Source organism: Camelina sativa, chromosome 20 (assembly GCF_030686135.1).
Source record: "Camelina sativa cultivar CO46 ecotype springtype chromosome 20, ASM3068613v1".
Classification (NCBI taxonomy): Eukaryota; Viridiplantae; Streptophyta; class Magnoliopsida; order Brassicales; family Brassicaceae; genus Camelina; species Camelina sativa.
Window position 1 is genome coordinate 34,242,989 of NC_141899.1, and position 16,863 is coordinate 34,259,851.

Below are 16,863 nucleotides of genomic sequence, written 5' to 3' on the forward strand. Positions count from 1 at the left end.
AGTTGGTATGGAGGAGATCTGAGTATGTGTAATTCAAGTTGCTCTCTTAATCTACTTTTGTGAATGTGTAGGTGTATAGGTAATGTGTATAGAACATAATTTGACTTAAATAAATATATTAATTGACATCAAAAGTAACATTAATTGGACTGCACATCAATATTGAAGTATACTAAAATTATCTAAAATAAATAGAAAACATTGTGTTCGATTGTAAAAAAGAAATGATCTCCATCATTATACGTACTCTCGTTTATATTTCTATCATCATTAATATCATATTTTACAAATATTTTGTATGATGATTAGTATCACATTAGTTTTAAAGCAAAAAATAGCCTAAAGTTATGTACCCAAGCATCATGAATTCTATGTGTTCAAGAGGGTATGTAAATGAGAAACAAATCAAAGAACTAAGGGTTTGAAATCTCTAAACTTATTTTTTAAGGTAACAAAATTATAAATTTATTCACAAATTAAATTTATGAAATCAAAAACTCAAGTATCTTACGATGATGTAAATTATAATTAAAAAAAAACAAAACTACTATTAAAAATATCAAGAACTTATGAAACTTGATTTCCAACAACATATATTATATTATGAAATCAGAAAAAAAAACACAAAAAATATAATTAAAACAAAATAAACAAATAATTCCGCGGCGTAGCGCGGATACTATCATACTTGTTTATTAATAACTAAAGTTATTTGCGGATAACTTCATAAATTGTGTGTCATAGAAAAAGTATTTTCGTCTCTATACGTATATGTTGTGGCAGACGAAATTATTTCTAGAAAAAAATATTGTTCATGACATTTTCTTTAATAAATTATATATAGAAAGGAGATGGGTGAGAGTTTGAGTCCAGTCGGTGACATAATTTAAAAGAATATAATTTTGGTTCGACCAAAACCACCTCGTTTTAGAAGATGTGGTGCGATGTCAGCCATTCGAGTAAGCATAGTAAACAGCTGACTAATCTCCTTCAAGGTCAATTTGGATTTTGATATCTTTAGTGAAGTTGATGTATGTTATTTGAATTTTCTGGTTGTTCGGATTGAAATAAATTATGTATTTTTTTAGTGTAGGCATTTTTTCGTGGAAGCTCAATTAGTCCAATGGTTGACCAATTGTTAATTAATGCTTCTATACCAAGTTTGAGATTTGAGTTCCAGATAATAATAGGACTGATTAACAATTATGCAGATTAATGAAGATAAATTTACATAAGATTGCTAGCGATGCATAATTAGAACAGTTTGTCGTGATTCCACGTCTAATTGAAAATGTAATCATGAGAATGGAGAAAGAAATATTATCGATCATGAATCCAACAGTTTTTAGGAAGCAAAAAAAGAAAAAGATCTTTAGTTTTAATCAGTTTAGTTTGGAAAATGGTATATTTTTTTTTGGTAATGATTGGAAAATGGTATATGATATAGTTGTTTCTGCATTTATTTACATTGTGATTTGGTCAAATTGTGATTCCCATTTTCTACAATTTGGATTTTGGAACCTATCCATGTGAGGAGACAGATGGGAGAGTTTGGAGAGATATTTGAAGAGACTTGCCAGAACAAAACAGAGGAACTGAAAAATGAATGGCAGAAAGCATTGACTGATGTAGCTAACCTCGAAGGGTTTCCATGTGCGTTCTGGTAAAACCGTCTTGACAATTGACCATCCATACTTATTGTTCTTGTTTTTGTTTTTTTCTTCTGTATTGATCTTTCTCTTATTGCTAGAGACAATGAAGCTAACATGATTGAAGTAATTGCTAAGGAACTGGAAACTCTATCTCAGGATTTTGATGATTTTGTCGGGATGGAAGATCATATTGCAAAGATGAGTTCAATGTTGGACCTGGATTCTAAGGAAGTGAGGACGGTTGGGATATGGGGCCTCCCAGGAATGGGCAAGACTACCATTGCAAGAGCTCTATTTAGTCGAATCTCTCCCTCCTTCTGACTAAGGTTTTATGTAGACAAGGATTTTGTATCTAAGAGCATGGAAATTTATAGTGGCGCCAATCTGGACGACTACGAGATGAAGTTACATCTACAAGAATATTTCCTATCTGAAATTGTGGGGCAGGACATCAAGATAAAACATTTAGGTGCATTGGGAGAGAGGCTATGTGACATTAGAGTTCTTATCATTATTGATGATGATGATCCTATGGTGCTAGATGCCTTGGTTGGTCAAACTAATTGGTTTGGAAGTGGGAGCAGAATAATTATGGTTTCGACAAGTAAACAGCTTTTAATGAGCCGTGAGATGGATTGTATTTACGAGGTTGGTCCATCTGAGGAACTTTCTCTTAAGATTATATGTCGATATGCTTTCAAGAATGATTCTCCACCTGATGGTTTGATGAATCTTGCTTCTGAAGTTGCATTCCTTGCCGGTAATCTTCCTTTGGGTCTCAAAGTTTTGGGTTCATATTTACGGGGTAGGGAGAAAGAGGACTGTATTGATTTGTTGCCTAGGCTCCGAAATGGTTTGGATGGAAAAATTGGGAAAACATTGAGAGTCAGCTACAATAGGTTAAATAACAAAAGGGATGAAGCAATATTTCGTCACATTGCATGGCTCTTCAATAATAGTGCAGAAATCAATGATATCGAACAGCTGTTAGCCGATAAAATGGACGACTCGGGCCCGTTTCGGCCCTGCCCGTTTAGACCTTGCCCCTTTAATTAAATGTCCATTTAAACCTGTTTAAATTTGATACCCGTTTGTCTAAAACCCATTTAAATTATTTAGGCTCGTGTACGTCCGTTAGGCCCGTTTAAGTTATGTATGGTTTTTTTTTTGACAAAAAAGTATTAAACAAAATAAAGTATCTTTCTCCTCCACCACGGGATTGTATTAAAAACAAAGTATTGCATGACTCTACTTTATTTTCAGCCACACGGGATGTAACCGATGAAGTATGAGACACCACTTAATGAAGAAGAGTCTGGGAGAAAACAGTGATGATGAAGGCTATGAGTGGTTGTCACAGGAAAGCGCAGTTGAAGTTGGTGGATCTAAGTTTTTCGACTGAGTTGATTGACCTTTCAGCATTTTCGAAGGCGTTATATCTCCAAAGGTTGAATCTTGAAGGCTGCACAAATCTGAGTATGCTACCAAGAGTGGCAAGAGAAATGGAAACATGAAGAGCCTTGGTTTCTTGAACCTGAGAGGATGTTTCATGCTTTCGTCTCAACCAGCATAACTGCATTTAACTCTCTGAATAATCTTATCCTCAGGGGATACTCGAAACTCGAGAAGTTTGTATTAAATCCGGTTAATCAGAAAATATGTGAACGATGGAGGAGAGAAAAGAGAGAGATATCGGTTTTATTAATCCGAACAAAAGTTTGTTACAAGTTGTTAAACCCATCCTAATTACATTGGTTAGCTTATATACTTGATCAGATATTAACCCAACATAACCGGATTAAATCAATCTACATAACCGAAGTAAACCAGCATATCTAATACACCCCCCTCAAATCTGTATCTCTGAAGAAGGTGGAAGATAAAGATTTGACAAAGACATTTTCTGAAGCAAACCGTGAAAGGGACCTGGATGTAGAGGCTTAGTAAGAATGTTAGCATGTTGTTCTTCGGTAGGAACATGAAGAGCCTTGAAATTACCAGCTTTGATTTGATCCCGTACGGTATGGCAGTCAATCTCGATATGCTTCGTCCGTTCATGGAACACAGGGTTCATGGCAATATGCATAGCTGATTTGTTATCACAGAAGAGCTTAGCCGGGCAAGTCACCTTGATATGTAAGTCCTTCAGAAGCTGCTGCAACCAAATAATCTCACAAGTAGCTTATGCCATTCTCCGATATTCAGATTCAGTACTACTGTGACTAGTCACAGCCTGCTTCTTAGACTTCCAACAAATCAATGATGTGCCTAAGTAAACGCAATAACCTATCACCGATCGTCGTGTCTCCTTGCAAGTAGCCCAATCTGCATCTGAGAAAGCATAGTACATAAGTCCGTGACCTGGATTCTGCTTGAGGTAACGTAGGACTTTATGAGCTGCTTGAAGATGAATGTCTGTCGGAGCTGAAATGAACTGACTGAGTTGATGAACAGCAAAGGTGATATCCGGTCGAGTGATGGTCAGATATAAGAGGCGACCAATAAGTTCTCTATAGGAAGTAGGACTCGGTAGCAAGTTTCCCATTTCCTTAGTAAGTTGAAGATTAGGATCCATAGGTATAAAACTCGGTTTACAACCAAGTAGACCTCCATCTTCAAGGAGATTCTGAGCATATTTGCGTTGACAAACAGAGATTCCTTGTGATGATCTCGAAATCTCGAAGCCAAGAAAGAATCGAGCAGGACCAAGATCTTTAATCTTAAAAGCAGCCTTCAACGAGTCTTTTAATGTCTTCACAGTGGCATCATCATTGCTGGCAATCATAATGTCATCGACATAGACAAGTACATCCACAAGAGAGAAATCACCAGACGAAGTCATAGAGATTTTTGACTAACAGAGTGTTATCAGCCGGTGATTGAACATAGTTAGCACCCAGTAAAACCGACGATAAACATTTATACCACTGGCGTGACGCCTGCTTCAACCCATATAAGGACTTGAGTAAACGACACACATGATTAGGAGGAAGAACAGTACCAGGTGGAGGCGTATAACCTTGAGGTAAGCTCATATAAATCTCTTCTTCCAAGTCGCCATGAAGGAAAGCATTAGACACATCCATCTGTGTAAGACTCCAACCTCGGGCTGCAGCAAGACCCAACAACAGCTTAACACTCGTAAGCTTAGCAACAGGGGAGAAGGTCTCTAGGTAATCGATTCCCTCCTGTTGTGTAAATCCCTGTGCCACAAGTCGTGCTTTGTAACGCTCTACAGAGCCATCAGAATTATATTTGATGGTAAACACCCACTTGCATCCGATCACATGCTTATTTGCAGGTAATGTCTCAACAACAAAAGTCTTGTTAAGCTCAAGAGCATGTAACTCCTCAGTTGCTGCATTAGTCCACTTCACTGATTTCATAGCTTGATGGAAAGTTTTGGGTTCAGTTTCGAGACTATAAGAAAAGATATCATAATGAAATAAAGGAGTGTATCGATCTAAGGTGCAAACAGAGGAAAGAGGGTATGGTGTTGTCTTTTTAGGTGATGATGGTGGTAGCGTTTCAAGTGATGAGGAAAGGATAGATGGTGGATTTGTAGGTGTTAATGAGGATATAGAAGGAATAAGAGAACAATGATACTCGGATAGATAACTAGGTGCTTTTAAAGTGCGTTTAGGCCGAGCAATGGGAACAGCAGAAGGATCAGTATCAGTTGTCTCTGTACTAGTACTAATATTACTATCTAAATGTTCTAATGGTGGTATCAATGATGGTATTGATGTAGATGGATCAGTAGGTATCAATGAATCCTCATCTATAATAGGCAAAGTTTCAACAAAATGCAATGGAGCAGGTAAAGGTAAAATACTATTAGGAAACATATCTATCATAGAAGAAAGGTTATCATTAGTTTTGAAAGGAAAAACAGTCTCATGAAATACGACATCCGTAGAAATTGTGATAGAATGAGTGTCCAAGTCCAAGACTTTATATCCTTGGTAGCCTAATGGATATCCTAAGAAGACACATGGTTTGGCTCTAGGAGAAAACTTATGACGAGTATGATTATGATTGGAAACATAGCACAAACTACCAAAGCTCTTGAACAAAGTATAATCAGGCAATTTAGCATTCAAAAGCTCATATGGTGAACAATTATGCAATAAGGGAGATGGTAATCAATTTATCAAGAAAGCAGCTGTTAAAATGCAATCACTCCAATACTGTAAGGGAACATTAGATTGAAAGAGCAAGGATCTAGCAACATTTAGTAAGTGTTGATGCTTTCTTTCTACTACAGAATTTTGTTGAGGTGTGTAAGCACAAGAAAAATAATGCATCATGCCTTGTTCTTTAACAATCTCAGTAAAAGCCAATTCAGGTGCATTGTCAGATCGGATTGCCTTAACAGTTGTATGATATTGAGTAGAAAAAAACTTAAGAAAGGCTGGAAAAACAGTATGAACATCTCTTTTATTACGCATCATATAAACCCAAGTATTGCGAGTACAATCATCAAGTAAAATAAGAAAATAACGAAATCCTTCAACAGACTCAATACTAAAAGGACCCCATACATCCATATGAACTAAATCAAAAGGTTTATCTGCTAAATTTCCCTGAGAAACATAAGACAATCTACGTTGCTTAGCTAGAGGACATATAGAACAATGCAAAGCATCCGAAGACAAATTTTTTAAAGAAGGAATAGTACTATTTTGTAAAGCTAAATGTGATGGATGACCTAGTCTTTGATGCCAAAGTAAACCATCAGCAACCACGGAACCAGTGAAAGAACATGCTGCAGAAGTCGATGTAGAGAGGGATGTATTCTCAGTAGCCAGAATATAGAGATCTTGAAAGACTCTACCCCTCCCAATCATCAATCCCTGAGAAAGTTCCTGAATCAAACAACAAGTTTCAAAGAAGTGAGCAGAACATTTTAAAGTTTTGACAAGTCTACTAACACTAATCAAATTAAATTTAAAATCTGGAACATGTAAGACATCATAAAGGATCAATCGTGAACTAATATGTATAGTGCATATATGCGTAATAGAAGCTCTAGCATTATTAGGCAAAGTAACAGTGATATCCGACACAGGTCTTAAAGCTGTAAACATGGCTAAGTTTGAACACACATGACTCGAAGCACCACTATCAATAATCCAAGCATCATTGGGTAAAAGGTGTTGTAAGGAGGATAAAATGTGGTTTTGAAAGGTAAGTTTATTATTTTGAAATTTTAGACTAGTAGAAGGAAAAGGTAAAGTGGTACCAGATGTGAAATTCTTAGCCATCAAGCCATGTTCAGTGATAGTAGCCATAGCACTAGGAATACTAGAACCTGATGAAGTAGATACAGGCTCTGGAACTTGAACTTGACTGTTGAACTGAGCCACCATCTGCTCAATTTGTTGTGGAGTGTAACCTTGTAGAATCTGATTAGATCCACTACTCGAGCTAGGCATTGCATACTGCGGATATTGTCCATAAGATGTATCTTCCATTGGAAACATGCCAATATCTGAATAAACTTGAGCTACAACATTGGCTTTCTGCATCGGATACATATAAAGGAGCCATCTGCTGCACCAAAGGAGCCCTCGGTTGTGACTGTGAAGTTGGCATCCTTGGTTGAAATGAAGCAGGAGGTCGTGCATTATACCCTGTAGCTACATGAAGTTTATAACACTTCTGTATAGTATGTCCCACTTTTCTACAGTGCGACATATAGGATTTTGTACGGAACGAGCAGTATTATAAGCTGCTATATATGCTGCCTCGCCATCATTCATAGGAGTTGCAGCCTGGAAAGCAACATTCTCAAGACCAGTAGACGGTAAAACAACCTTATGTCGCTCATCTTGAGTCACCATATTGAAGGCTTCTTCAATCGTGGGAATAGGTTTTAGCATGAGAATATGTCTCTGTGCTTGATTATAACCTTCATTAAACCCCATAAGAAATTTAGTAACTCTGATTCTTTGTTGCAATCTCTCCCATTTCAAGGCTGCATCACATTCACAACGCCCACAAGTACAAACCGAGAGCTCAACATAGTTTCGATGTTCTTCCCACAATGTCATCAAACAAGTATAGTAAGCCGAGACATCCATTGAAACTTGGACTAGCTTACTCAACTTCTGTTCAATAGCAAAGATCCTAGGTGCATCATCTTGCTTAAACCTAGATAAAATGTTCTTCCAAATTCCTTCGGTAGTAGGGAGGAAAAGTAAACTCTGCCCTATCTTCTTATCCACAGAATTCATCAATCAAGTCGAGACTATGTCGTTACATCTAGACCATACACCAAAATCCCTATGATCTTCTTGAGGTTTTGAGATCGTACCATTGATAAAGCCATGATTGTTTCAGACATTAAGAGCCATCCACATCGATCAACGCCAAGAAGGAGAATCCGAAGCAGTGACAAGGCGATCAGAAACAAGAACAAGTCCTGCGTGGTCAGCACTATGTAGATGATACGGATTCTCATACTGATCAGTTTGATACTGCGTTTGAACATTCACCGGATTCGGAGTGGGAGGACGATTCATCGGAGCATTCGTATTACCCGAAGAAGCCATTCTTAAAGCAAGAACAAGAAATTCAAAGAAAGTGAGACGAAAAGAGGAATCAAAAGCAAGAATCGAACTCACTAAGGTCAATCAAAAGAGAATTAAGAGAAGCAGAAAAGTGAAAAAGGCTCTGATGATAAGATCACAAACAACAGCGAAAAATTCTTGAACAAACTGAAAACAAAAGCAAATCAGAAAGCTCATCTCCATCGTGAGATGCGGAAGCAATGGAAACTCAATTAAACGAGCTCTGATACCATTTTAAATCCGGTTAATCGGAAAATATGTGAACGACGGAGGAGAGAAGAGAGAGAGACATCGGTTTTATTAATCCTATCAAAAGTTTGTTACAAGTTGTTAAACCCATCCTAATTACATTGGTTAGCTTATATACTTGATCAGATATTAACCAAACATAACGGGATTAAATCAATCTACATAACCAAAGTAAACCAGCATATCTAATATTTGAGCTGAATTATAAAAATCTTGAATTTCTACATCTGAATAGCACTGCAATCGAGAATCTTCCTAAAAGCATCAAGAAGAGTGCGAAATCTTGGAGTCTCTACCTTTCTGTCTCGACAAGTTAAAGCCTCTTGAAAAACTAAAACTCTGGTTGTGAAAGTCGTACGAGGTTTCTGATATTAAGATGAAGATGGATGCTTAGATGCGGATGAATGTATCTCACTAAAAATAGTAACCATTTCATTGCCCTTTTTATGCCAACAACGCAGCAGGTCCCCGCCTCATTCATTTTCACTAATTGTGGAAAACTAGAGCAAGCTGCGAAGAAACAAATCGTATGTTATGCTCACAATAAGATCCACCTCCTCTCAGACGCATTGTATCGCCACAGTAAGGTATTTATCCCTGCTAGAGCTCCCTTGTATTCTTTATATAAACAGGAAATTTCAAAACATTTTATCCATAGTTTCTCAGTTTCTCTAGTCTAGGGACCATCATCCTTTAGTAATACTTGTAAATGGTGTAACTAAAGAACGCATAAAGTAAACAACACAGAGAGTTTGTTAACGGGGTTCGGATTTTCTACATCCCCGGGACCAAGTGAAAGACCCGACCCCGGCCATCTATGGCCGGAGAGGTTCTCTCGTCCCATTTTCTACTTAGACAAATTTTAGGGCCCATTCTTTAAACAAGATTCATTCGCACATTCTGAGATTCGATATTTAGAGTCTATATGACATAAACTTAGAGTAAAGTAAACATTCGATATTGCATTAATAATCAAAGGATTAGATACAACTTATGAGTTTGCATAATAAGCTAGTACAAGTTGTATAATCGATCCTAGCTACCCTTATCACCACCACTAATCTTTCCGGCCATGAGTCCCGCGCCTAAGCCTTTCCTTTCCCGCGATCACCCTCCTTTCCTGAAATCCAAGTAGGCATCAATAACTTTTCCCTTAGGCCGTACAATGTCATGCAATGCACGCTAAGTTCTATACATTCGTCCAGTACGGCAGTTGACCGGTAGAGAGTTATCCCGCGCATCAGTTCGGACGGTGTACCGAGGAATCTGTACCGATTCCACGTCCAGCCGCCGAGCCGCGTTTACTTCTCTCCGATCGAACCGTCCGTACTTGGACACCCCGGATGATACGCTGATCGATAGGGAGGTAGCATGCGCATCAGTTCGGTCATTTCCCGGTGAACCTTGCGGTTACCGATCCACTTCCGAGCCGCACCCCCTTTCCTCCCACCAACTGGACCATCCGAAGCGTATTCAGACTTATGCTCGATGATGCAACTACCTAATTCCCAGATCCCTTAGAGACGGTATTTCACCGTACCTCCGTCGATCAAACCTTTCTCGGCCTTAGAAACCTTTTTCTCGATCTTTCTCTCGATTCGCACCGAGAGTTTCTGTGTATTTGTTTCCTGGTTTCCATGTGTCAAAAATTGTGCGTCTCACCCTCTATATATAGAGTCTGGTCGAAGTCTAGGCCCGAAAAGGTGCCTATCGTCGAGACCCTTCGATCACACCCGTTCGATCGCACGCGTTCCATCGCACCGATTCGGTCACCGAGTCCAATAACCGTCCACGAGCTCCCAGCTGGCTTACTTATCGTCTACTGTCGTATAGCTGGCCGAGGTTGGTCGAGCTTGGTTGCGCTGGTCGACAGCTGATCGAGCTTGGTCGAGCTGGTCGACAGCTCCTGAGAGCTGTCCGCAGCTGACCGATCCTTCTCCGATACTTTGCGCGTTTTTCCTCAATGTCCGAGCTAACGAGTAGCTTTCTCTCGACTTGTCCGAGATCCCCCTTCCTTCTCGGACTAAGTCTTGGCCTACGATCTTATTCGGGATCGCGGGCGTTACACCAAGTCCAGAATAAATCCACTAGAACAAGATTACAATTACAATCATAATTGTATATGATATCGAACACTAGTGGGGCGACGCCACACACCTTGTGTGCATCTCTCTAGAATACCTTCACGCACCTCTTCAGGAAACGCTCTCTTGGTATTTATAACAATTGTTCAACCCTAGAGTTGACAACTTTCCTATTCTAAACCGGTAAACTAACATATTTAGATAACTCCTAAATATAATTAATCCTAATTCCATAACTCGGTAGGATTAGTATAGCTTGCACCTCAAGCTATTTTCAAGCTTATGCCAACATTCTCTCTCTTAAGTTTGAACTCATTTTCTTCCAAATCTCTCATGCCAATGAGATCCCTCATTTTTTTAAACTCTTTTTTTCCAAGTGCTTTAGTCAAGATATCTACCTTTTCCTCACTTCCAAGAACATGCTTGACTTCCACTTACCCATTCTCCACAGTCTCTTATATCTCTACAAAATCTCATTTATTTCATATTTAATTGATCCCCAATTGATGTCGTACACTATCTTCATCCCCTTCATTCTCCCATGCTTATATCAAACAAGATTTAACTTCTAAACCATCTTTAATACCCACAAGTATCATGTTCATTCCATAGGGACATAATCGATAGAGACTTCACCTTAGTCTTTTAGTCTTTGTGACTGCAGTGGACATATCTTATATTGATCCCATTCAGCTTCTCATATAGAGTAAATATTTACTAGGATTTTCTTTTCAAATGAGCTTGATATCTCCTTGCAAATTTCCTTCAAATACTTCAACCTTGATGATGCAGATCATATCTTCTTGTCCCTTTTTTTTTCTCAATCAACTCTACTTTTTCTTCTTGGATCTCTCTTAATCTCTTCAACCACACAATCTTCTTTATGAATTTTGTTAATCACACATACTTTTTTACAAGACCAACGAGCTCATCTTCTCTTCTAAAATTATGCTCTCCAATCTAGCCTTCAAATACTTCTCCACAACTTCTTGTCTTGAGACAACTAAAATTCTGCATTTATCATCAGTTTCGATGCAGAGCACAATGGAGTAGCAAGCCAACCTAGAAAATTATGAAATTTTGTGGGAATATCAACAACAGTCATATGAAGACACATGAAAAAACAGATCACGATTTGCATTTACGGTTTGAAAGTTACGGCCACTTTCCCAGCACAGATCCGGAATGATGCATCCTGCAAACAGTCCAACTTTAAGAGCAATTTTCCATTAGACCACAAGGAATCAGATGACGATCTTTATATCATTGGAAAGATATAACTCTCAATTTTTCAGAACACCTTTCAGACTTAAAAACCGAGATCTGTAACTGACGGATATTAAAGACAATGTATCAACCCGTTTCACTTGACTTTATACTCTTTTATGGATTTCTCTCAGCATCGTTTCCATCCAGCACGAAGCATCTCTTTGAGTTACACTCTCCCTCATGAGGTAACATGAACATCATCAAACCAGATATTACAATTAATGATAAGTTGTTCTGTTAGTTAGAAGGTTAAGATCCTTCGGGGTCTTGGATATATGTCAATCTCGAGTATATAGTTAGCAAAGATACGACTCTATCTACATTGTATATTGTATAAATACCTCATGTGTATCAATGATAATACTCACGGAGTTTTCCCAATTAATATGGTATCAGAAGCCTAGCCTCCAGCTAGATACACGCTCGATCCATCTCTGCTCTCTTTCTTTTCCTCCTTCGCTAACATCTTTTCTCGTTCTTCCTTCCCATCTCTTCTTCATTCTTCTTCATCTCGCTTCTCTATTTCTCTCTACGTCATCGTCATCATGACTGACTCGACCGCCAAATCCGACAAACCGTTTGGTATCTCACAGATCAAGGCGTATATTCCGATCACCATTGATATGACCAAACTGAATTACGATGTTTGGCGCGAACTGTTTGAGACTCACTGTCTCAGCTTCGGAGTTCTCGGCCATCTCGACGGTACGTCCGAACCAACTACTGCAACACAAAAGGAGTGGAAGGAACACAATGGCCTCGTCAAGATGTGGATCTACGGCACCATCTCCGAATCCACCCTTGACACTGTTCTTAAGACCAAGTCCACTGCACGTGAACTCTGGCTTACCATTGAAGAACTCTTTCGCGACAATAAGGAAGCAAGAGCGATGCAATATGACACTGAACTCCGGACCCTCACCATCGGTGATCTCAGCGTTGCTGACTATTGCAAAAGACTCAAAACCCTTGCAGATCTTCTCGCAAACGTTGATTCTCCCGTCACTGATTGACAGCTGGTTATGTACATGCTCAATGGCCTTACCGACAAGTTCGATTCCATCATTAACGTCATCAAACACAAGTCTCCTATCCATCGTTTTCCGCCGCCCGATCAATGCTGCAGTTGGAAGAGGATCGTCTCTCCAAGCACGTGAAACCAGCCCCCACCCCACCAGCAAACTCGTCATCACCAAACATCCTTTACGCTACCACGGATCAACAATCATCGCGTGGTTCGCAGTCTGGTAGTCACGGCCGTGGATCACACCAGGGACGCGGACGTGGTGGTCGACACAACAGAGGACGTGGTCGCTACAACAATCAGTGGGCTCACAACAACCAACCATGGGGATATGGACCACCACAGTGCGACAATGTAATGACCCTCACCAAGGGTAAAAATCCCAAAATAAAAATTCAAGGAAATGACTCGGGAAGAACTCAAAAAGAAAGAAAATATAAAACGAAGAAGAATGACCAGAAGAAGTCCGAGAAAATATTCGTGAATCGAGGAATGGCCGAGCCAAGACTAGAATGACCGGAGGTGAGATTGAGGCCTTAAGATTGATCAAAAATTAATGGTTGATGAGGAAACGACATCCGCGGGAAAGTCGAGTAAGTACCGAGGAAGAATACCGAGACGTACAAGGGATGTTTGGGTAATGTTCGGGAAAAGGTCAAGATGATCGAAGAAAATCGAGAAGTTTGGGGATGGTCGGGAAAATTGGTCGAGGAGTCGAGAAAATTGGTCGAGGAGTCGAGAAAATTGGTCGAGGAGTCGAGAAAGGTTGGCGAGAAAATATGTCGAGAGTGCCGAGGAAAGTTGTCCAAGACATATCGTCGAACATCCGAGACGCATTGTCGCGGTGTCCGAGACGTGCCATCGAGCGGGACAGATAGCATTCGATAGGAGCGTCCGAACGGTACCGAGAGTTGCCGAGAGGACCGAAGTTGTTCGAGCGGTGACCGAGAGGGGCGTCCGAGCGACGAAGGGTTTTGTCGAGAGAATTATAAATCGAATTCTCTCGTAAATATTGACCAATCAGAAGACATGCACACATGCAGAAATAATTTGGTGTTATATGAAGAATTGTCGTGAAATGATTGGGCGGTGAAGAACACGCGCCACATGGAGCCAAAGAAGTCGCCACTTGTCAAAACGCACTAAGGAGGAAGGAGAGAAATCGAGCCTATAAATAAGAGGCTTGCGACTTCATTTGATAGTTTTCTCTCATTTTTCTTAAAGTCTCAAAGTAGAGAGAGATCGAGAGAGACAAAAGAGAGAGATTGTCGAAAGAAAACGAGGGAGAGATTGACGAGAAATCTTACTAGTGTCGAGAAAGAAAGATCGAGAGTGAGACCTATTTTGCGATCGAAGAAGGTCGAGAGGATAAGCGGGTTGCGGTAAAGTAAAGCCAAGAAACGAAGTTGGTTGCGGAACGAAGCGGTCGGTGAAGCGGGAAGCTGTTGACGCGAAGATTGTCTGATCGATTGGTGCGGTGAAGTCCAGGAATCATCGATCTTCTGTTCTAACAGAGGATGTCACGCGTGAGTTCCCGATGACCACTCGCGCAGGACATAGTCACGGCTAGATAGCTACTAGCGTGACCGCTACATGACAATGTAGCATGTTGTGGGCTCATGTTGGTGACCTTTGTGGTCTCGACATGGAGCAGTGTTGAGGGAACGAAACAGAATTTCGAGGGCCCTTAGGTGAAAAGAGTCTAGAGGATTTCAAGCGATCCTTGTTGTATTCTAGATGATGTTGTGCGGATGTTTGGAAAAGGAGTTTAGGGCATTTCAGGTGTCCCTTATGTATTCTAGTTGGCCTTGAGAGGCGTGTGGGAGTTAAAGTGTCTAAAGTGTACGTTGGGAGTCATTTGGCGGTATAGCGAGTCTAGATCATCGAGATGAGTCGTATGAATCTAACCTCAATCACTGGTTGTGGTTTAAATTGCTTTCGCTATCGTTTCCGGCTGTGTTGCTTTGATCACATGCTAACCATTTGCGTTGCTTGTTTTCTTTGCTTGCCGAGTAGTTGGGTTGGGGGAGAGTAGAATCCCTTGTAGGTGAAAGGGGTACCCAGGCTCACTGAGTAATGTTAGATTACTCATGTTTTTATTTGTTGTGGTCTTGCAGGGAAGCCTAAGTGAGTCTAGAGCCGGAGCAGACGTTAGGGTACCGGATAGGGTTTTCTTGTGTTCTTTGTAAAACCCTATATTTTTATAAACGGTTATGTAAAATTTACGCAACTATCTTATATATATTACTTTGATGATTTATTTTCGAGGATATATTTTATTAAAGTGATATATACGGTTTTCAGGGAAAGCATGGCAAGTTGCAAATGATACTCGGCCTTGTCCGGGCTAACACAACATACCAGGCAGCAAGGGTTGCAAAGCCTAAGTAACCTCGGTTGCGGGTGGAGTTGTGCCAGGGAGGACCGGTCGGGAAGTCTGCAGCTTCCGTCCCTCGACCGGATCACCTCGGTGCAATTCCACAAGTGACGTCCCATGGCTGTCTGATGGCCTTCGTGTTCATAGAATGGTTCGGGGGCGTTACAGACAATGGCGGTGAATACAACAACCGCACCTTCTTGGCACACCTCTCATCCGTTGGCACGACCGTACGTTTTTCTTGCCCTTACACGTCTCAACATAACGGCCGGTCCGAACGAACACTCCGCACCATTAACAATCTCGTGCGAACATTACTTCATCACGCGTCACTGCCTCTTTCCTTCTGGGTCGAGGCTCTTTACACTGCCGTACACACCATCAATCTCCTCCCATCTACGGCCATTAACAACGACGTCCCTTACACACGGTTGTTTCACAAACCGGCTACGTACGACCACCTTCGCCCGTTTGGGTGCCTGTGCTATCCCAACGCACTCGCCACTTCGGCTCACAAGCTCGCTCCACGGTCCACTCCCAGCATTTTCTTGGGCTACCCGACTGAGCATAGAGGCTATCGCTGCATGGATATCCAAACCCGTAAAATTATCCTTTCTCGTCATGTCACTTTTAATGAATCGGTATTTCCTTATTCGGCTATTTCTTCAGCCACTTCTTCACCGGTTCCCCTTCCCAAACAGATTGTTCTTGTGCCTCCCATTTCCCGGCTGACCATCACTCCGTTACCGGAGCCACCTGTGCCAAATATCGTTCCCCCCTCACATCCGATGGTCACTCGTAGCAAAAGTGGTATCACCAAACCACGTACTCCGTTATGTCTCCATACAGACATAATTTCTCCTATACCAACGTCACATGTGCAGGCTGCTAAGGATCCATTTTGGAATAATGCAATGACACAAGAGCATACTGCTCAAATTAAAAGGAAAACGTGGGACTTGGTGCCCCGACCAGTTGCTACTAATATTGTTTGTTCCATGTGGCTTTTCAGGAACAAATTTGATGCAAATGGCAAGTTAGCTTGCTACAAAGCTCGGTTGGTCGCTAACGGCAGATCTCAGCAACTAGGCATTGACTGCGACGAGACGTTTAGCCCGGTCATCAAACATGCAACCATTTGTGCCGTCCTCCACACGGCAACGGCTCGAAATTGGCCTCTCCACCAGCTAGACGTCAAGAACCCGTTCCTCCACGGCGACCTCAAGGAAACGGTCTACATGCACCAGCCCCCTGGGTTCGTCGACAAGGACAAACCGAACCATGTCTGCCTCCTACGACGCTCTCTGTACGGCCTCAAACAAGCTCCTCGGACATGGAACTCTCGATTCGCCACTTACGCTCGAAGCATAGGATTCAAGCAAAGCGTCTTGGACCCTTCTCTATTCGTCTACCGTCATGGAACAGACATGGCATACCTCCTTCTGTATGTTGACGATATCATCCTTACTGCCTCTACGACACCTCTTCTTCACCGTATCATCTCGTCTTTCAGTACATAGTTTGAAATGTCTGACTCCGGACTCCTCCACTACGTCCTTGGTATTGCAGTCACTCGCAATGACGCTTGACTATTCTTAAGCCAGCACAATTATGCGGCCGATATTCTTTATTG

The 16,863-nt window shown here is 40.9% G+C and overlaps 1 protein-coding gene and 1 long non-coding RNA gene across 2 annotated transcripts; one reads left to right on the forward strand and one right to left on the reverse strand.

The window, feature by feature from the left end:
* Positions 1 to 1,198: 1,198 nt before the first annotated feature.
* On the forward strand, positions 1,199 to 3,403 carry LOC147919835 (uncharacterized). The gene is made up of 2 exons (XR_015592057.1): positions 1,199 to 1,663; positions 1,751 to 3,403. It is a non-coding gene; the product is annotated as an uncharacterized LOC147919835 (long non-coding RNA).
* A 3,891-nt stretch (positions 3,404 to 7,294) lies between these two features.
* On the reverse strand, positions 7,295 to 7,891 carry LOC147919836 (uncharacterized). Its single transcript, XM_087504123.1, has one exon. It carries the CDS (start codon positions 7,889 to 7,891, stop codon positions 7,295 to 7,297), a length of 597 nt encoding a protein of 198 aa, XP_087360249.1.
* Between the last annotated feature and the right edge of the window lie 8,972 nt (positions 7,892 to 16,863).